Source organism: Siniperca chuatsi, linkage group LG13, assembly GCF_020085105.1.
Source record: "Siniperca chuatsi isolate FFG_IHB_CAS linkage group LG13, ASM2008510v1, whole genome shotgun sequence".
Classification (NCBI taxonomy): Eukaryota; Metazoa; Chordata; class Actinopteri; order Centrarchiformes; family Sinipercidae; genus Siniperca; species Siniperca chuatsi.
The window spans coordinates 3,929,801-3,951,059 of record NC_058054.1 but is presented as its reverse complement, the minus strand read 5'-3'; the positions used below and the strand labels follow the sequence as shown (position 1 = coordinate 3,951,059).

At 38.5% G+C, this 21,259-nt stretch overlaps 2 protein-coding genes across 11 annotated transcripts in view; one reads left to right on the top strand and one right to left on the bottom strand.

Moving 5' to 3' along the window:
• Positions 1 to 10,911, top strand: part of zmynd11 (zinc finger, MYND-type containing 11) — a 34,633-nt gene extending 23,722 nt beyond the window's left edge. For all 6 annotated transcript variants that reach the window (XM_044219320.1, XM_044219318.1, XM_044219319.1 and 3 more), the window contains 4 exons: positions 2,130 to 2,204; positions 3,139 to 3,417; positions 3,502 to 3,687; positions 5,998 to 10,911. In XM_044219320.1, the coding sequence (XP_044075255.1) occupies positions 2,130 to 2,204; positions 3,139 to 3,417; positions 3,502 to 3,687; positions 5,998 to 6,120 (663 nt within the window). In that variant the 3' untranslated portion in view covers positions 6,121 to 10,911. The remainder of the gene's footprint in view (positions 1 to 2,129; positions 2,205 to 3,138; positions 3,418 to 3,501; positions 3,688 to 5,997) is intronic.
• The window catches only part of dip2ca (disco-interacting protein 2 homolog Ca), a 234,798-nt gene continuing 224,225 nt past the window's right edge, over positions 10,687 to 21,259 (bottom strand). For all 5 annotated transcript variants that reach the window (XM_044219310.1, XM_044219314.1, XM_044219312.1 and 2 more), the window contains 5 exons: positions 19,011 to 19,068; positions 18,850 to 18,924; positions 17,974 to 18,148; positions 16,931 to 17,054; positions 10,687 to 15,721 (listed from right to left, as the gene is read on the bottom strand). In XM_044219310.1, coding sequence (XP_044075245.1) covers positions 15,469 to 15,721; positions 16,931 to 17,054; positions 17,974 to 18,148; positions 18,850 to 18,924; positions 19,011 to 19,068 — 685 coding nt within the window. In that variant the 3' untranslated portion in view covers positions 10,687 to 15,468. The remainder of the gene's footprint in view (positions 15,722 to 16,930; positions 17,055 to 17,973; positions 18,149 to 18,849; positions 18,925 to 19,010; positions 19,069 to 21,259) is intronic.

The following is a 21,259-nucleotide window of genomic DNA, read 5'->3' as shown; positions in this document are numbered from 1 at the left end:
ATTGGTTTCTTTGCACCTAAAGTTTAAATTCAACCCGTACAGCAGCACTAAACTACTCCTGTAAAGAGTTAATTGTTGTAAGCACTCGTTGTTTTCGGTTTTGCTCTAGTTTGTCACATTTTGTCAGAGATGTAATATCAATCAGTTTCATTCATGCAATGTTTAAAACTGCTTCCTGCTGGAAAATGTCTAAAACTTATTTTAATAAACTCTACCAAGTGACGAGTAAAGCATTAGTTAGCTAAACTCACTAGAGTAGTCAGTGCTTCCTGTGGTTGTTTTAGAATGAAGGCCTTACCACTGTCTTCACATTAAAATGCATTTATTGTGAAATGCCTGCAGGAAATGTTAACAAATTATCATTAGCTGACCGCAGTACATGAATGAAGAATGACAGATGCAGTTGGGCTCCTGCAGTGACAAAGTGCTGGTAAATAGTCATAAATAAGCAATATTATGCACAGGGGTTTGCTGTGGCACCACATCTGATGAATGTAGAAGAAACTGTAAATGTATCCACACTGATGTTTTACACAGTAACTACTATAAATCAAGTGATGTTGCCACAAGTTAAATATAATTAAATATTATCCACAACTAGTTGACTTCTGCCCACAGCATCAACTAGCGGTTTAGTAGTCAAGTAAATAGCGAAACCCCCAATTTCATCGCAAGATGAACAGAGGCCCCTTGTCAAAACCACACCGGGAGTGACTTTTGTGATCAGGTCTTCCCTCTGGTCTGATCCAGAGGCTGCAGCCAGCAGAGTTTTAACAGGGCCTAAGGCAAGAGAGCAGTCCCCACATCTGAATTTCTCCTGATAGACCCGTTAAAAAGCTAAGACCCCTCCCCCGCCAGATGTCTCAGGTATTCTGACACTGGTCAACGATTTGTTGCTCCTCAGACATCTTTTGAAATCAGCCTCAAAACGTCTTTCAATATTGGGTATTTACAGCATGTGCTTGTTGTGAGTAGTTTTAATGGCGTCCTCTTAAAGTCTTAAATTTAACATGTATTCTTTCTTTATGTAACATTGAGTTTTCGCTTGAGTTGACCATTGCAGAAACAGAAAAGTGAAGATGGGTAGAAAAAACAAACAAGACTGTGTTTCATCAAGTGTTTATCATTAGTTTATTCTTATCTTTCTGTCATCTTGACTTTGTGTTTTCACATCACAAACAGCTTCTGACACAACAAACATCATCTCTCACTGTCACAACACATTAAACACTCGTACCTCTTGAGTCTCTTGTTATCACCAGTTTAAACTTCCTCTGAGGTTTTCACTATTATTGTTCCTCCCTATCAGGTCTGTTAATATAAACATGCTGCTGCAGACTTACACTAAAACACCAAACCAACAGGTAGTTTGCTGTGAAACAGTTCTTTACAGAAAAGGGGGGGGGGGGGAACGAGACAATAAAAGAGCAACACAAAGTCATCCGGTGAAAAACATTTACATTAAAATAAGACAAACTGAAATACTGTAGCCATAAATACAGCTAATAGTGCCATCTGGTGGCTGAACTGCACATTGTTAGTACAACATAGTACAGGTATTTACTAGTATTCACTATTTGTTTGGCTGAAAATATTATTTTATTAATTATCATGGGGAACTTATCAGAATACCAAAGTAGAAATAATGAGATTTTGGGGGAGAACAGCAGAAAATAAAAACATACCATTTGCTGAGTAGTAGGCGTTTTATTATTTTAAAAGTTACCTGGTGCCTTTACAAAGACACGCAGGTATGTTACAGCAAGAATTAAGTATTTTATTCATGAAAGTATTAAAACAGTTGATAAAACATTTCGTTCTGTATGGTCTTATTTTGACTTGCTTTTTATATTTTGGACAACTGGTTTAAACATAATTTTCTGAAGTGATCTGAAGACTATCACATCTTTCAAAAATACAGATGGTTAATAGCTTTTGTAACTGTTATTTTTAAATTGTAAGTGTTCTTAGCTTCCAGGTTGCCTCCTAATTATTAAGTTAAATGCTTTACATGAATTTCCCCACAGTGCTTTCTCAGTTTATATTGGAACTATGAAGGAACACCAACACACTTAACATTTTACCAAAGGTTTATTTTGTAATATTTTGTTCTTTTTTCCCTTTCCCAGCTCAAAGGCAGCCAGGAGCCCAAAGCTAAGAAAAGCCGTCGATCTCAAATGGTCGAGCCCAAAGAAGAAGCCAGTGTAAGTGAGACTGTCATCACGCCAAAATAATCTACAAAAAAGAGCGCGGCCGATAAATTGGCGAGCCGATATGTCGGCTGATGTTAGCTTGTTGCAGATATATATAAATATTAGTAGATCAGCTTTATTGTCTTTGCAGCATAATGTAGTAAAGTTTTAGGGAAAAGTTGAGACAAATAATATGTTACAAAAGTGGCCATTAATATCCAAATGTTTTGTTTCCTGGAAGCTCATGTTAGGTCTAGCATCCAGGGTATCTGCAGGTCTTGAAAAGTCTTAAAAAGCATTGAATTCAGTTTCTTTAAAAAAGGCCTGAGTCTTGAATATTTTTCAAGACTCAGGCCTTTTCAAGTTTTGAATATTTTATCTTGCCTGCTGTAGGCAGTAATGTTTCTTATAAAATGTTTTTGTATCTGATTCCAGGCCGTCTGGAGGTATTAAACATCTATAAACTAAACGTTGGATTGTTGTGATAGCGGATTGTGCTGCAGGAGGCAGTTTCAGTCAGCACCGTCAGACCTGTAGCAAACACTGTGACTAGCTAGCTATAGTAGCTAGTAAGCTCCTCGCCTCACAATGGGCACGTGTCGATTTCAGCAGAAACTTAAATAATAATTTTTCATTGGTTAATACATCCATCCTTTTTATTCCACTTATCCGGGTCCAAGCTGCAATAATTTCATTAATTATATCATTAGTTATTGTTATAAACTGCTGGGAAGTACTGAAAACATGTTTTCTGTCATACTTTCATTCTGTGGCTGGTTTGACAAACGTGAAACAGGTATTAAAAAGGTCTTAAAAGGCTTATTTAACTTGGTGAAGCCTGCAGAAACCCGGTGTTTTTTTTTTTCCGCCTGACTACCAGTCTGTGTTTCAGTCACGTGTAATGAAAAAATGTCTGTTTTCCCTCCAATCCTCTCCTCTCCACCAGGACCCGGAGCCAGAGATGGAGGCGGTCAGCTCCAGCCAGGAGATCCCGGTGTCCTCGGCGCCCCAGCAGCCCGAGAAGCTGTCGGTGTCCACGCAGACCAAGAAGGCCAACGGAGGGTCCCCACGCACACTGCACCGCGGCACCCAGACCAACAGCGACGGCGCCTGCCAGAACATGTGCCACGAGAAGTACACCAAGGTCTTCAATGACGTCAAGGAGATGATGAAGGCCGACAACAAGAGGGAGACGGAGAGGGTCGTCAGAGAGGCTCTGGAGAAGGTGTGTTTGTGTTTGATGATTGGCAATCTTTGAGAGTTTGAGCATACATTGGACCATGCCTCCCGTATGTCTCTGTCCCTTCAGCTCCGTGCGGAGATGGAGGAGGAGAAGCGTCAGGCGGTGAGTAAGGCAGTGGCCGGAGCACAGGCGGAGATGGAGAGGAAGTGTAAGCAGGTGAAGGAGAAGTGTAAAGAGGAGCTGGTGGAGGAGGTGAAGAAGCTGGTGGCCCAACACAAACAGCTCATCTCCCAGACCAAGAAGAAGCAGTGGGTGAGTTCTGGACAAATGAGCAAGATGAAGTCGTGGCATTTTATTTTCAGCTCTGTAACTGTAGTTTATCCTGTTTTTAAGTTTGAATGTTTAGAAAACAGAGTTTTTTAATCTGGACCCTTGTCCAGATTAATTTGGTCATTAAATATTTATAAAGTAATGAGTAAGTTTTTCAACTTTTTTGTGGAATTCCTCTCCTTCTCGTCCCTACACATTAAAATGATCGAGATGTTGAGGAACAGCTCCGCTTTAAGAACCTACAGCCTGAATCACAGCTTTAGTGGTTTTCCTAAAATATTTTGTACAGTATCCTATCGTATTTTATATAATATGTTGGGAGAGAGGAGTGTCAGTGTGAATCTGTAGTTGCAGAATGGTTTGAACAGGATTTAGAAAGACTGTCTTTATTTCTAACATGAACAAAACACTGAAGTTCACATTCAGTTTTCAGCCAGCTGTATCTGGTTTAAAGTGCCATTTAGTCCCATTATATTAAAAAAATGCAGACATCTCTGCAGCCGATATCTCCAAAACTCGGCAACTCGCACCAAAACAATCTAGATGGATAAACAGCACTACCGGCAAGAGGAAAAATATGTTTTATTGAATTTGGGGTGAACTGAATTGTGTTTTACTTATTTGAGGTCAGTAATGTTGGTGTCTTGGTTTTTTGTGTTGTTTTGTTCGGGATTAGACGGGTTTGTGTAGTATATGTGATCCCTGATACTGATCCTACACATCGGCTCAAGATATAGTATAAATTACACAGTTTTTCTGTCACACATATTGTTGACAATAAGTAGAATAATTCTATTACCATTTATATTTAGTTAGAATTTAAAGTGTTAAAACAGATTTGATGCTGTTCGTGCTGTAGCTGAGTTCCTCTCTGCCTTTTCAGTCATTTAATTTGAAGTGTTACATCAGTTAGTTTATCTTGTTATCAGTGCTGTTACTTCACTTCGTTCACTCTTCTTCTAGTGGTTTAGTCTGTCTTAAGTTATATTTTTCAGTTTCTTTATTTTTTTTTTGTAACCCTTTTGCCAACCAGCTCGTTATTAACAAGGAATAACTACAGTATATAGACTCCTTTAACTTCCAAATTTAACACTGGCAAAAGAGACATCCCGATGTATAAAACCTTTGTCTAGGGTAAAAATATGATTCTAGCTTCAAAATAAATGAAAGGATTCTCAGGTATAATAATTTATAATTAGTTAAAAACAGGTAGCTCTAAATGTAATTACCTTGTGGTTATTTTCCTTTTACAGTGTTGATTTTGCAGCGTACAAATGCGAGACTCACACAGTGGATACGTTTTATGCTTTTATATTGAAAAGGTTCAGTTTTAAATCAAATATACCAGAGTCATTCCCGCCACGAGTGCACGAGTGAGTCAGCAAGCTTGCGTCTCGTTGGCGCGCGCGTTGGAGCTCAAATCCCTTTGTAATAGTTATGAATAATCCTACCAGTCTGCAGTTCACCATTACGGCCAAAAAAAAAAAGAAGGAAGTACATCGATGAGATGGGCACACGGAATCCGCTCACCTGGCTGTCGTCCTCAACGCAGGTGAGTGCGGGATCGTCCGGTGATCACGCCGTCTCTCTCTCTCCCGACTGGTTCCGAGGTGAGTTAGCAAAGACACGGCGCTAGCAACTTTAGCTTAGCTCTTCCAGCTCATTCTTCAGAAAACTATTTAAACTCGCCCCCAGGCTGCACGAGTCGTCTGCGAGTCCTCCGAAACAAGGGGAAGTTTTCAAAGTGTGCTGAAGCGCGGCTTTTAAACACTTTTTCTAGGTTTTGCGAGCTCCTGTAATGTGCGGCCACGGTCACTGCTGCTCCGTCCTTCCCGCTTCTCGGGTGGTGTTTTTTTTTCTCTCTCCCTACGCTCTAGTGTTGCGTCATTACGTACACTCCAGTAAATCAAATAATGACAAAACAAACATTACTGGGTTTCTTTCCTATTGAATAAACTATGATTTCTTATTCTATTTATAAACTTTTAACACTATGCAAATGCATATTTTAACTGTATAATAAACAATGAAATTATTTATCAAAAATTAAATTACAATGCCTCAATGCAATTATAATAATGAAATGGTATACATTCTCGTAAATAAAAAAAACACAAAATACCCTGATATACTAAATAATCAGGTTATTACACTTTCATTCTCAAGTCTCAGTTTGTGCTGTAAATTAATTGTATCAGTGTTTTTAAAGCTGGTGTATCTTTACTTTTTTCCGCCTCGTTTTTTTAGTGTTTTGCCTGACGTTGTAACCAGACTTGTTTGTCTTGTTTTCAGTGTTATAACTGTGAGGAGGAGGCCATGTACCACTGCTGCTGGAACACCTCGTACTGCTCCATCAAGTGTCAGCAGGAGCACTGGCACGCTGACCACAAACGAACCTGCCGCAGGAAGAGATGAACAAGCCCCGCCCCTCCTGACCCTACACAGCACGCCATTGGCTCTCATCCTCTCCTCCTTCTGTCAGTCAGTGTCTACAACACACACATACACACACCTCTCTCTCCTGCGTCTCTACTTGCCTTCCTGAAAACTTTGTGGACCCGATGTTTTCTGCGTGAAAAGAGCAATTTGTTCCCTTTATTGTTTTTAATTTTGTTTCTATTATTTAATGTACCCATTATATTGATTTTTCTTTCTATATTTTGTTAATTTTCCCCTATGAATCTTGAACAGATTGCTCGAGAGCATGGCTCGAATGCAGTTATGGTATGATTTTGTGTTGTTTCTTTTGACTTCTGTTTTTTCTTTTTACTGAAGTGCTAATTTTGAGCTCGTGTCAGAGAATGTGTTATTTAAGTGTTTAGTAACAGATGAACATTAACTGAATACATTTTATTACCTGAATTTTTAAATCACTTTTCTTACTGTAAATGCAGCAAATACACACCGTCGATCTTACAAAAAAAACATACCGTAAGTACCATCGCAACATTGAACTAGCTCTGCTTTCATAGAGAAAACCTATTTAAAAAATAACAAAAAACTGCATAAGATCTTGAATAGTGGACGACATGGCTCACAGACGTTAATATATTGTTGTTTTTTTCATGGGACTAGTGCGGTGGATAGCACCTTTTATCATTTCTACCTAAAATCTTATTGTCCTCAAGTCACTTATTGGGAACAGGGTCACGAGGTCGGCCTTAAAAGGCGCCGACAGAATAAATCTTCCATTTATTATTATTAAAATTAATATTATTATGCACATTTTTGGGATCTTTTTTTTTTTAATAGACTGTAATTTTTATGAGTCAGATATTAAAAAAAAAAGAAATATCAAGTTTTTAATTTGTTCTAAATTGGAGAAATGTATAGAGCAATCTTTACTGAGCTGGATCTTAGAGAGGTTCCACGATTTGACAGTTTTTCCACTTTTTTGCACACTTCGTTTTCTTAACAACCCAAATGCTTGTAATATTGCCAAAAACTCTGACATTTTGTTGAACCTACCTGAGACGATCTGGTGAGTCCTCCCTCCCCTGCGCCCTCCTACAAGTGAAACAATGATGTATATTTTTCCGGGCTTCGTCAGTGTCATTTTTGTAGTGATGTACACTCGAAATTCATTCTCTCTTCTTTCTTTTTTTTAACTTGAAGTGATTAGCTATGAGACTTTTTCACTGCTTATGCTGTGGTTGGTGGTCAGTGCCTGTTTCTACTTTTCTTTTCTCATCCTCTTACTCCCCGTGAGGCTACATGCATGTTGATAGTTTCATAGTCTTTTAAAAAAAAAAAACAAAAAAACAATTTTATCAACGGTAAAACAAAAAAAGAAGAGAAGACCAGAAGCTCGCTGGTGTCTAATAAGCAGTGACGACGGATGGACCAATATAAAACATTATGCAAATGTGAATGATCAAATTAATCTTTTCTATAGTTTTCTCTGCGCTGGATGTCTATGGTGTATAAATATGGTGCTTGGAATACTTTTTTTTTTTTCCCAAAAGGGCAATCAAATTGCCAGTTTTTGATTTTCTTTGAGAAGTGTGACACTTTTAAAGTTTGTTGACTGTTTCCTCAGTTATGAAGATTGACTGAACGGAGGAAAATAACGTACAGACGCGTCGTTTTTTTACACACAGATTGCTGTTAATCAGTTTGTGCTTTTGTTAAGTGACAAATAAAATACCGTAAATTCTCACATAGTGGGCAGGACCTTTTTTTTATAGAGAGAACAGGCTTTTATATCTAATTATCTTATTAATATTATCTTATTTTATCCTCGTGTTTAAGTCCCGTTGCTTCTTTTTGCTGTAAATGAAAACTCAAAACTTCCTCCATCAGTTCAGGTGGTATACGTGTGCCAATTCCACGCTACATACTGATTGTATACAGTATGTACTATATATAAATTGTCGTGGTAAATGTTTTCTGCAGTTAGTATAGAAGAAATCAAGTTACTCTTCCATTCTGTACTAACAGGAAATAATGCAATTAATGAGCCAACAGACATCAAACAGAGACTTTGAAATGTCAAATACATTTTTCTGAAATCTTTCCATAGCTAGCCTTGTCCCAATTCTGTGCTACAGACTAACTGAATCAAGTATATACTATACTGACATGATACAATACGTGCTATAAAATGTCATTTAAATTGCGACTTTATAATGCAACTGCCAATTAACCTTAACCATGAGAAAGCAAAATGTTCTTGTAGAACCGCCATCCACGGTTAGTTAAATCTGTTCCAGCTCCTCCAATTCCTTTTGTGCATTGTATTGTGGGACAATATTGTAAATCAAGATAGGGCTGCAGCTAATGATTATTTTCATTATTGATTAATCTGTCCATTATTTTATTTATTTGTTTAATCTATAAAATCCAGAAAATGATGAAAATGCCGATCACTATTTCGCAAAGTCTTCAAATTACTTGTTTTGTCCATCCAGCACTCTAAGATATTGAATTTATATAAAACCGTAAAGCAGCAAATCCTCACTTCTGAGAAGCTGGAACCAGCATATATCTGCCATTTTGGCTTGATAAACGATTAGTTTGGTTCAATTATAAAAACAATGTTGCCAGTGAAGTTTCAGTTCTACATCTTTGTTTAGTCTGCACACTGATTTTTTTTTTTTGTGTACTTAGTTTTCTTTTCCAGTGTGAGGTCGCTACAGACTCAAAACGTGCTTAGAAGTTGTGTGAAGTCTGGAATTGGGACATTGTTATAATCTCTTCCTCTCACCTGGAAGGCTGTTAATGTGAAACATGTACAGGAAGTGTTGAGTTTCATAAACAGCAGCCTCAAGCAAAGGTTGGTGTTATTCTATATTTTTCTTATTGTCAACAAATCCCTTTTTTTTTTTTAAAGGACCAAAACCAAGAATTTGTTGGTCCGTCTCTTAATACTTTCTGACTTCCTGTCTGTGTCTCTCAGCTCCAAGCCCATTGGTTCCTACTGAAGACGTACATCTTTAAAAACACCTGTTGTTGTTTTTTTTTTTTTAAACGGCTCAGTAGTTTCCTAGAACGGCTGGCCACTGGAGGAAATAGTGCATTTGTTGGGGACTATTTTCAGCAGCGGATTAATCCACATTTGGTGCTCTAGTGAGTGTTTGGGGCAGCAGGAAGGTGTGTGTGGGACTGAGTCAGAATAAACTACAGTGTGTGTGTTCGTGGTGATGAAGGAACATGTCACGCAGTGCAACAGTGCGGCTCATTGATGTGTTTTTAATAGTTTTTGGACAACAATGGTGCTCTATGGCACAGAGGAAGAAGATATATCGGGCTTTGATACACACACACACAATTCTAGATACATTCAGTGTTTGTTTTTGGTTTTTTAATGGGATTTCATGACTAAGAAAAATGTAGAAACTTACTTTTGTATAAGAACAAACTATATGATTATTATTGTTTGAAGACAGTCCACTATTGGAGAGAATTTGCGGTAACTGTTGTTCCAGACTTTAAAGACTTAAAATCTTCAGTCACTCGTCTCTGAGTCTTTCTTTGGAAACTCATTTAAGTGTATCACTTTAAGATGTAACATGTTATTGTACAGTTCAGCTACTGTTTGACCTCTCTCTCCTCATCCACTGAGTTTCTGATTTATTTGATTTCTGGAAAGAGTTGTTTAATGTTCTCTCACAGTTCTCCTCTGCAGGTCAAACATGCCGTCGTTTTCTTTATCATCATCATTGCACTACATGTAAATATGTCATTCTGTCAATATCTCCTCTCTCATATTATATGTACATTGTAAATTAATCCACAAATATTAGATTTCAGCAGGTTTTTTTTCTTTTCTCTGTGTTCACAGCAATCCTGATGACTGTTAGTTCTAGTTTTGTACAATGTACAACCGTTACATCAGCTCCGGCTTCTGTTGTTACCACGACACTCTGAGGTTTGTGTCATTTTCAACGTGTGTGTTTTCCTGGTCACTTTCAATGTGTCCCAATATTTCAATGCGTTTTGTTTTTAACGTCACGTAGAAAATCTCCCAATATCTTCCCCCAAACCGACACACTTGTTGAAGGTGACACGTTTTATGTTATACACATGTGACCTGCTTTCTTTGACTGTTTTTATATTCGTCCATCCGGCCGTAAAAGTTTCAGTGTGAAGGTTAAATTTTTTTTCGCCCTGACGTGGAAAACTTTTTGATGTCATTCCAGTTTGTATCTGTTTTACTTTTGTTTTTGTTTTTTTACTGCATGAGTAAAGGTGTGTGTATCTCTGGCTCCTTCTCTCTCTTTTTTGTTTGTTTTGTTTTTCCTCCTCGTGTAAGAAAAGACATAGTTGCACTCCCTCAGAGTAACGCAATATGACAATGTTGATTTTTATTTTCTGGAACTTCAGTCGAGCTAAATCTCATCTTTGAAGCCGTTTTTAAGCTTAAAAAAGTGAGTAAATTCATCAGATTGTCGCCCATAACCAGACCTTTCATTGTTCTTATTCCAGTGTTTTAACACATAATACAATGTGAGTACTAGATTAATTGTACTGAGCTTGTACTTGCAGAGTATTTATGTGCTTGTAACTGGAATAAAACCAGTGTAAAGTTTCCTTTGTTCTCACCTCCTGTAGGTCATCTTCTGTTCTGTCCATATGTAAACTATTGATTGTGGCTTAACATTTTCTATGCTCCCGACATTTCTTTTTTTTTTAAGCTTTAGCTAGCAATATGTATATAAATATATTCTATGTGCTAACATGGAGGAAATAAATGTATCAACAAGTTCCTGTGTTTCCATCTTTGTTGATTTTGATGACACATGTTTTCACATCACTCTAGTGGTATTTAGCCTTGCAGATAGTTTCGGTTTTATTGGTCCAGATTCTGAAATATGTCTGAGATTTCCAATGGGGTTTTGTTTGTGGTGCTCAAAACATTGAAAAAATTAAAAGATTTAACAGTTTTAACAGTAACATCTCTTTCCAGAAGCAATATTCCAGTTACTCTGGATGATGATTAAATGGAACTACTTTCTATCGAAGAAACAATAGTTCCTATAAAAACTGTTGACAGCTGTAACCAGGAGACTGTTTCTGGAAAGACTGATGAAGTTTTTAAATCTCAAAGACGGACGTCTCCAAACCTGGGCGAAGAAAAACCAAAACTGTCTGCGAGGCTAAATACCACTACAGGTAAGACAGAATGGAATAAAAGTTATATTTAGGCAGTTTGATGATTTTAATAAGGGACGTAAGTAAACTGGTTCACTGTACGGGAATAAAAGCAGGGCTGCAGCTAACTCTTAATGTCACCATCAATTAATGTCAACATTTTTTTTTTTTTTTATTAAATCATCTAGTCTGTTAAATGTCAGAAAAAAGTATTTAAAGTGTTGTTTTGTCCGATCAACAGTTTAAAATCAATTATTTAATTTACAGTACAAAACAGAGAAAAGCAGCAAATCATTACATTTGAGAAGCTGGAACCAGAGTATTTGGCATTTTTCTTTAATTGATCTAAAATATTTATCAATTAACAAATACTGGTAGTTTTTGGAACATTTTCTCTTGATCGAACAGATTCATTGACCAATGGTTTCAGCGAGTGTTTTTTAATATACTTAATTTTCTTTTCCAGTGTGACCACACTATAGACTCAAAATCAGTTACCAAAATAGTTTGATCAAGTAATAAATGAAAAGATTCAGAATCAAAAAGCACAGTAGCTGCTTCATCTAAACTTTAACAAACTAGATTGTTTACGTCTTCAAAATAACAGTTTAGATCACACACTGAATCTAAAATTGTAGAAAATTCGGACATTTTGGGAACTCAATATAAGTATAGTGTTAAATTATAATGCTATCCAGTATGAATAAATGGCCTAAAGACAAAGCAGACCCATTTGTACAATCTCCTAAAACCTGCGTAACAATAAATACGCCAACATCCCATTTTTTTTATTGTCAAAATTGTTGAAATATTTATTTAATTGAAAGACTTTACGTCAACTCAAATAAGACATTTTTAAAACCATTAAAAAAAAAAAAAACATACTGGGGACGTACATTTTGCTGATAAAAGAAAGAAACGGTGAAGAAAGTGCTTTTTTTTTCTTTTCAAAAATCCTTGTATGTTGAAACTAGAACATTCTCGGCCAAAAAGCTTCTACCTCAAACCAAACCACGTTTCACAGGCTGAACGTCGTATTCCTGCGACCTTTGACCTCTCCACGGCTCTCTAATGAGTTAAAGGGTTTCTGGTAAAACGCCTTCACCTTCTGCTTCCTGTTTCAGTCTTTATTCCTGTCGTGACATCACTGTATGAGCCCTGATTGATCTGTCCATGCAAAAATATGAAGGACTTCTGATTCTGATATTTACAATAGTAGCGGCAGCTCGCCTACCTGCGATTTCGGGGACACTCGAAGGTGTTTATGAGGATTCACCTTTTCCCAGCCGGAGGTGTTAAAAGAAAATAATCCAGTACTGCTGCTGGTCTGTTTGAACTGAAGAGTTTCATTCCAGTAAGGAGAGTTTGAGATTCTAACTTCATTCCTATTTATTACATTTTAAAGCTCAGAAAACCTGTTTGTTCCCTGATAAACGTGATATATGAAGAGTTCTGATCCAAAACTCCAGTTACAACAAACTTGTCATTTGCTTGTTTTTGTTTTTGAGGGACAATGTTGTTTTAATTCCTCCTGCTCACCCCTAGAGGGCAGCAGAGGTCCTGGATCACTTACAGCAAATGTTAGTTAGGGCATGCTAGGCTACAGACTGTGGTTAATTGTTAGGGAATACTTTTTCTATTAATTTCCCCCTTGAATTACTCACGTGTGATCTTAAATTACAATTACAGTGCACTTAGTATCCTCGGTTTTCCCCCCTGAATGCAGTAATTCATGCTTAAGATATGTAATCTATTCCCTTAAATTTGAATAATTTGTTCCCTGAAATTAATTCCCTCAAATTAATATTACTTTGCGATGGACCATTTGGATTCAAAACAATGTAATTTGATCTTGAACTAGTTCACTACAGTGAATGGATATATATGGAAAATGTGAAAAGCATTTTGTCATTTTCAGCTTGAAAGTGGTGCTCATTTTGGATTCTCTTATTTTACCTGCATTTAAACAACTAAATTACACTGTAGTGCCGAGGATTTCTACTTTTCTCACGGCACAAAGTATGATTTTGACATCCACTTGGTTTTATGTGCATTTCAAATTCATGCATTTAAAAAAAAAAAAAAAGTAGAGGTTTGGAATAGATCGGAAGTCTACATTAAAACATTACTCAGATGCCTCTTGCATGTTCAAACAGTTATTGGTCGCTGTAATCATTCCTCCTGTCCATACTGGCTGTGAAGAGATCAGTTCCTAACATGACGTCAGTGTAAGAGATGGGGGATCAAATCTACAGTCCTCGCATGTAGGTTTGTTGCTGGGACAGGATACCGTAAATGAACCCATAAATTACTACCAGGACAAAGATGCCCACAGGATTCGATTGACTCAGCCTGCTGAGGTTTCATATTACCTTCAGCTGAACTTCCGAACAAGGACTGTGGATTCTGCCCCCAATTTCTTAAAGTGTCGTTGCCCTACGAAGGGACCAGAGACAGGAGAAATGATTAGGGTGACCCATAACTCCTTCAGCGTACATATCGTGTTGTATTAATATAGACTTCATCAAATCTAGAGTTTTGTCTTTGTAATACGCAGCATTATTTAGTGGGCTGACGGTCAAAGTCTAAACAGAAGTGTTTTTTTTAAAAAAAAAAAGCCAAATTATCACATAAAACTTTTACACTTGGCTGAGTTGGAAAAGTTAGTTAATGAAAATATACAATAAAGGCCAATGAAAATAGGTTATTTTGAACAAATGATATCTTTGACATCACTTAAAACACCGGAAGAAAGATTGTTTTACTGTAAAAACGTTCATATTATAGATTTTATGAACTACAAAAAATTTTGCTTCAATGAGGCGAAGTCTAACTGCTGCCCATAAATTACTCACTTTGAAAAAATATTGAGTGCACAAATTTTAAGGAATGGCTTACGTTAATGACTGTTAAACTGATTAAGTCTGTAAAGGTTTTGACCTTTTTCCTCCAAACTGGACGTTTTGGTTCAGAACTCTTCAGATGGAAGCTGGAATAAAACTCAAAGCTTCACTTATAATTTTCCATTTGACTGACTGAAACATCTCAGACCAGCATGCAGATAAAAAGCATCGTGTGTCAAACTGCTTCTGTCTGGTGTGAATCCTTTGCTCATCTTTTAATATAATCTATAATCATATATTTCTATTTTCCATAATATGCTTGATGGAGTGTGTTTCACTCAAGATAATACAATGCTTTTTTGTTTTTTTTATATTAGCAAATATTCAAGAGCAAAACATTCTTGAACGTCTCGTCATATACTTCTAAAAGAGAAACAAAATAAATTAAATCAGTTTCTTTTTGTACATACTTACATGATATGAATTTATGTGTTTTGCTTCAGTCGAAGCAAAGTTTGTACGGAAAAATAAACAGAGTTAAAGGCTGCAGCTGTTAGTTTATGAACGTTAGCACACTGATATCCCGCTGAGATGGGACGGACGGATCAGAAATTAATGTTGAAAAAACAAACAAATGTAACACTTAACGCTTACAAAAAACCCCAACAAGCTAACATTAAACAGACGTGTAGTACCTCATCGTAAAATTGAAGGACAGCTGCGATTCGCCCCCCCTCAGACCCCACCCTCGTATCAAAACATATCTCGCTCTTTGTAATGGTTGATATCGTAAAATATCATTTTTGCCACAGTTTGTTTTGTTTTTGTGTAAATATCCTTTTCAAAAAATAGCCTAAACTTTTTCGAGGACATGTTAAAAAAACAAAACAAAAAAACAAGCGACTTCAGCAAATACTCGACAGGAAAACAGAGTGAGCCACACGCAATTTAAAAGCACGAATCTTTGCTACGTTAACGATTGTCCTCTACCGCCTCCGGGCCGCACGCTTGGGGGACTTTCTTGCTCTTGATGGGGGCGGCTGCACTTCCTCTCAGGCTGAGTACAAATCTCGCCTCATTGGCCTGAACGCTAATAACCTAACCATAACCGCTTTATTCTGAGAGCTAGTTGGCAGCAGTACAGAGCCTGTGAGTAAGCGCTGCCTGAGAGACGAAATTCCGGGCAAAAAAGTCAACTACCTTTTCCCCTCGTGCCACAAACTCAGCCTCTGACTCCGGTTTTATTCTTTTCAGTCTCAGGAGCAGACCATCTTTGCTTCTTCCTAACTAATCCTTCATCCACCTCCATATCGGCCACTAGGGGGCGCTACATGTTGTAGGCCACATAGATGGGGTCCAACTGGTCGGCCAGGAAGCCGTCGCGCAGGTGCATGCGCTGCTTCTCGCCGCGGGAGTTGATGGGGATGACGCCGATGTCGACCACCACCACCACGCCCACGATCAAGTAGTGCTCCTCCAGCACCACGTTGGTGACCAGGGGGACCAGGTCCAGGGCCTCCTGCTCCGAGCCGTCCAGCTCCACCACCACCACCAGCAGGTTGGTCCACGTGAACACCGCGCTGGGGGCACAGAAGAAGAAACAACATGCACATGACGTGTCACTCCAGGATCTCACAGGTTTTTTGTTACGACGCTTATGTTATGTAGTGACATTTCAGGTAATATTTCTATAGCTATATTAACCTTAAGTCTGTAACTAAAATACATTTAGAAATCTATTAGGATGTCAGAACGCCCTGTGTAGTGAAAGTAACCAGGAAAATGAATGCCTTTCTGTAACTTTTAGCCCCGTAACTGGAGTCTAAAAGATAACCTTAGTGCTTTCTTTCTCCATACTCCTTAATCACATGGTTGGTTTTACTAAATTTTTAATTCCTAAATTTTAAATTCGGTTTTAACTTAAAAAATGGTCATCTGGAGAAGCTTGGTCAGAGCGATACACAACGTGGGTGCAAAGCACTGTAAGAAGGAAACAAATTCCTTCCAACCACAGTAGTTTATTTGTTTTTTATTAGCAGGAACTAGTTGAATCTGGCTCCCTAAAAGTGTTTAAGTCTTCCTTCCATCCATTAGCTATACCTGCTCATCCTTTGGAGGGTCACAGAGGCGGGGTGCACCCTGGACAGACTGACGCGTAGAGACAGACAACCATTCACGCTTATATTCAAACCTATGGGCTATTTAGAGTCACCAGTCAACCTAACCTGCATGTCTTTGGACTGTGGAAGGAAACTGGAGCACCTGGACAAACCCCAGGTTTGTGTCCACACCATACCGCCCAGCATTCGTCCAGTTCAACCATTTACAATCTTTTTGTGGAAAAATTGGAAAGATCTCACAAATAAGGGTGTTAATTTGTGCAATCACACAATGATGAGTTCCTAGTGGAACTGAAACGAGCACATGTTGGTGGTTAGAAAGGCCAGAGGCACCCAGAGGATCCGTTCTCCTCAGGTGTTTCCTGCGCATTTTAAAATATGGAAAGTACTGCAGAAATTTCAGCCAAAAAAGCCACAATATCAACAGCTCAACGTAACAGCAATGATCCTTGTTGCAGGTCAGCCCCTCTCTATCTCTGTAGTAGCTACTAAAAACACCACAGGGTACTTGTGCTCCATTAATTATGTAAATACACATAGAAGATGATGAAAAACTGCACTGTTCACAATGTAGTTTGATAATCTTTGTGCTAAAAACTTGCGTAACAATTAGAAATTGGTGAAACTTAAAGTTTTGTGTAGTAATGAAGTGGTGCCGTTGTTTCTCACCACTCTGTGATGCTCTTGTGCGTCCTGATGACGGAGGTCTCGATGTCGATGGGGTGGTAACGCATCCCTCTCAGCTCCATGGCTTCTTCCAGAGCACCGACCACGTACAGGGCGTCATGACGCTCTACACAAACAGTAACTTCATGACTTATCTACTCTGAGGGGAATCTCAAGTGCCTTTTGTTGCAAGTTTTCTTTCTCCTGATGCAGGACGATTGTCATTTCTCATAGAAGTTTACAACAAAGTAAAAATTCCACTTGGAGACGGTGAATAAAACAGACCAATAAATGTCCATTAATAAATCATCTAATAATAAAGAACACTACTAGCAAGTGAGTTGTGTTAGTTCACATGATTGTGCTGCCATTTTGGCCAGAAGACTTTCAACAAATCCTGGTTAAAGGTCAAATAATAAAATATACAAACATAGACAGAACATGCATGCCTTGATGCAAAGACCACTGGTTACAGGTGTAGTTTGACTGAGGCAGGTGAAGGTGTCACCTCTTCTGACGTTGTTGGTTGGAAAATTCTCAAAGCCAATCGATGGTATCACGGCCAAATTGTTATGGCTTTGAACTTGAAGATCTAACAGGTTCTACCTGCACAGGTTGATTTACTTGTATTAAAGTCACAAGATAAACTCAGATATTCTGTTCACTGCATTCAGAAAACAGGAACTCTGTTGGTTTAGTGGGCTTAATGGCTGCGTCTGAGTCCCCTCCTGGTTAAACTTCATGTATAATTTTGAAGCCTGATGATGTTGTTGGATTCAAGCAACTAACTTTCACCAAATATTCAGTGTCTTGACATCTGACTATTTTAATACCAAAAATATAAACAAGTAACAGCCTCTCAAACAGCATTTAGACCATCATGGGACGCTGTGACTCTCCGGTGAAAACCAGACTAACGGATTCTTCAGGGTTGGCAGCCCTGAAGCGGTTTAATCCTGATATGAGAACATTAAAGATTAGCGTCAGCCCCAGTAATCACACATTGACAGTATTGAACGAACAGATCGTTTCGGTCACGTCCTCACCTCCGCTGGCGTCGGTCAGTTCGGTCCTGCGGAGGAAGCCCAGGTATCCGGTTCGAGCCCAGACGGTTTGCGTGTCTCCGAAGCTGAGTCTGGAGTTGAAATGGTCCGACTGCAGCGCCTCGTCTCCGTAGACGGTGAAGTATCCGCTGGCGTTGTGGCCGCTGTGCACCCAGATCTACAAACATACGACATCAGCTGTTGTTCAGGTTGTGCTTCATGTGTTTACTGCTGTAGTTCGGCTCCAATACTGGAGATATGTAATGTGTAAAAAGGGGAAACTGCTGCTGCAATCAATCAATGACTTGCTTGTGTCTATAAAATGTCCCATCACAAGTCACCAGAGCCCAAACTGTCGTTTAGTTTTTAATGATATGAGAACATCGGAGAACATATTTTATTTAATAAACTCCTTAAAATGATTAATGGATGATTGAAATTGTTGTTTAAAATGTTGTAATTGTCTGTAAAGTTACTAATTGCTTAATCCAACAAATTGTTTAAGGAGTAATATAAAGTATTGCCTCAATTTACCTATTGTAAGATGTTTACAAATGTATGTTTTTATTTTCTAAAGCTTTGCTTCGAGGAATGATTGAATAAGTAATTTCAATAGTTACATTTTAACTTTGTAGTACAACCACAAAGTATATTAATCCCAGTTTGCCCACATTAATGTGAGATATCGAGGGAACAGGTAAGGAAGCATCTTGTCTGCAGACAGGAAGAGGTGAGTTCAAACTAAACAGGGAAGTACAAAACTTTCTTCCAGACGAATGGCCGCTCGGTTAGTGATAAGCCTTCCTGCTGTGGCCTCAGTCTGGTGTCAGGATCTTTGGTTTGGGTAAAAAGTGATTTGTAGTTGAAACTCAGACAAACCTCGCCCAGATGTGACTCTCCCATTGGTCCCTTGGTCTCTGGGTTGGCGATGATGATTCGGACCCCCGGCAGGATCTGTTCAGAAACCAGAGACAAAACATCAACATCAACGTTTAAATTATTTAAGCATTTTAAGTACAGGGAGAGAAAAAACCCCTCACCTTCCCAGACTCCATCAGCGGCAGGCTGTGTGGTGACCCCCTCTCCACTAGTCTGACCCTGTGGAGCAAAACCAAGAGATGCAGCATAAAACAACAGCAAAAGTATCTGTTAACTAAACTCTTTCATTATTAAACATTAACACAGATTAAAAGGGACAGAAGCAAACATGCCAGTGGAAACACATTTATGTCCCACTTACATAAACCATAAATATTTAGTCTGTAAATACGATATTAATTTTATTCTATTTATTATTTGCATGTTTTTACCTCCGTGGTTCAAAAAGGACATGGATTGACATATGTGTAATATCGGATAATAAACCAAATCGGAAAGTATTTCATATTTCACTGTTTGTAGTTTTGGAGGATTTGATTTCCCTGTCGAACACCACATGCTCGAGAGCACGTTGACAGGCTGCTGCGGGGAACAAACCCGGGACCTTTGGGGTCGAATATTGGGATTTTTAGAATATCTGTGTTGCCGTACAGCTCTGCTCAAGAGTTAATCTGCAAATACGTCATTTAAGATGAAATAAAGGATGTTGGGGCAAAAACAATAATTATACTTTTGTCCTAACAACTAAAAAAAAAACAAAAAAAACAAAAACAAATGTTGAATCTACAAAGGAAACGGACAGAGGTGGTTGGTTAGATTATAAACAAGAAACACAGAGCGTCTCTGGTAGAAACAGACCTGCTTAAATCAAGAGTGATTACATGTAATCATGCACAATGACAGTTATATTTATACACCGCAGGACTGAACGGCCTCGCTGCTTCGTGTACTGTGACTTCTCTGGAGGAAAATGACAGCAGAGCGGTTGCAGACGCAGGCTGAAGGCCATAATGATCTGCTGGATCACAGAACAGGAAACTGAAGTTTCCCAGACACACTGGGAAACTTTTGGGACTGGTAACAGCTCCTGACAGTTTCAACTGTGAGCTGAGCTGAGCTGAAGTGGTCTCAGTATTGTTCCTTTAGTCCCACCAGACCACCTTGTCAGGAGATATTTGAATAAATTTAAGTCTTGCTTGTCATTCTGGAGTTGTTGTCCATCTGTTGCCTGGAAACTGACAGTGTTTCACCACCATAAGACATGAAATCTGACACTAATGTTGACCCCTCGCAGCAATTTTCAATCTTCGAGTTGGTTCATGAAGTCAGACTTCTCCCCTGAAAGCCAAAACTCTGGCAAAAGAAACTGTGGAGACTCCCGAGCTGCTATTTATAGTGTCACCCAGCATGAAATGTGACTGGGTTTGATGGGTTTTAAGTGCATCTTTCTCAGACTGGAAGTGTTTTAGAGGAAGGGGAGAGGCTGTGAGGGTGACAGTCGGGGCGTCAAGCTGACATGCCTGAAATCGTCTTATTGTCTTGAAGAAACTTTCAGCTTCTCATTATATTCAAACTTTTTACAATCAGCTAGGAGCGGCGGTTCTTAGCTGTAGAACAAGTCGTGCATTAGAATAAGGATCTTTGCTGAGCGCTTTATTTATTCTGGCAGTGTTTGCTGAGCTGCGTGTTCTCATTCACAAACCCCCTGCAGATTCACATTCATAAACTTCACCACATTCACACTGAAGCTGCCCAGTAGAGGCTGCAACAGGACTGAGATCCCACAGGACCAAACGCAAAATGTTGTGGGTGCAGAATATATTTAATGCCTGAGTGTGTGAGGATGGGAAACAGATTCACTGTGGGATGAAATTTCACATGAGAAAATACAAGAGGATGTTATTATTGAGCTTACCCAAGCATGTAAATGCAAAAACACTTGTGCAAATCAAATAGTTAAAATATTAACTCAAAAGAAATATATAAAGGGTTATTGGTACACAATGCTTCATTTCACAGGTTCTACTGTGTTATAATTTCCTAAAAGGAACTTGTATATAACAGTAAACGCATAGGAAGGTTACTGGAAAAGTAATTTTGTAGTAATTACAGGGAACATGGAGGCAGTGTTCCCCCCCCCCCCCTAAAATGATCAGAATCAATTGCATCGTTATTTCCAGGAAACGTCCTTGGAAATTATTAGATTACAGAGAAAATTTAAGCATCGCTTCTTCATTTTGTGAGCTTGACGGGGCAAACAATGTTGGGAGTGGGTGTAGGACTGAAAATAGTCCCACAGTGAACTCTGTTGTCCAGTACAACCACAGTCTTGTACAGCTGAAAACGACATTAAAAGCACCATATCAGCATGTTTTAGTCTGAAAACTACAAATAATATACTTTATGCCGA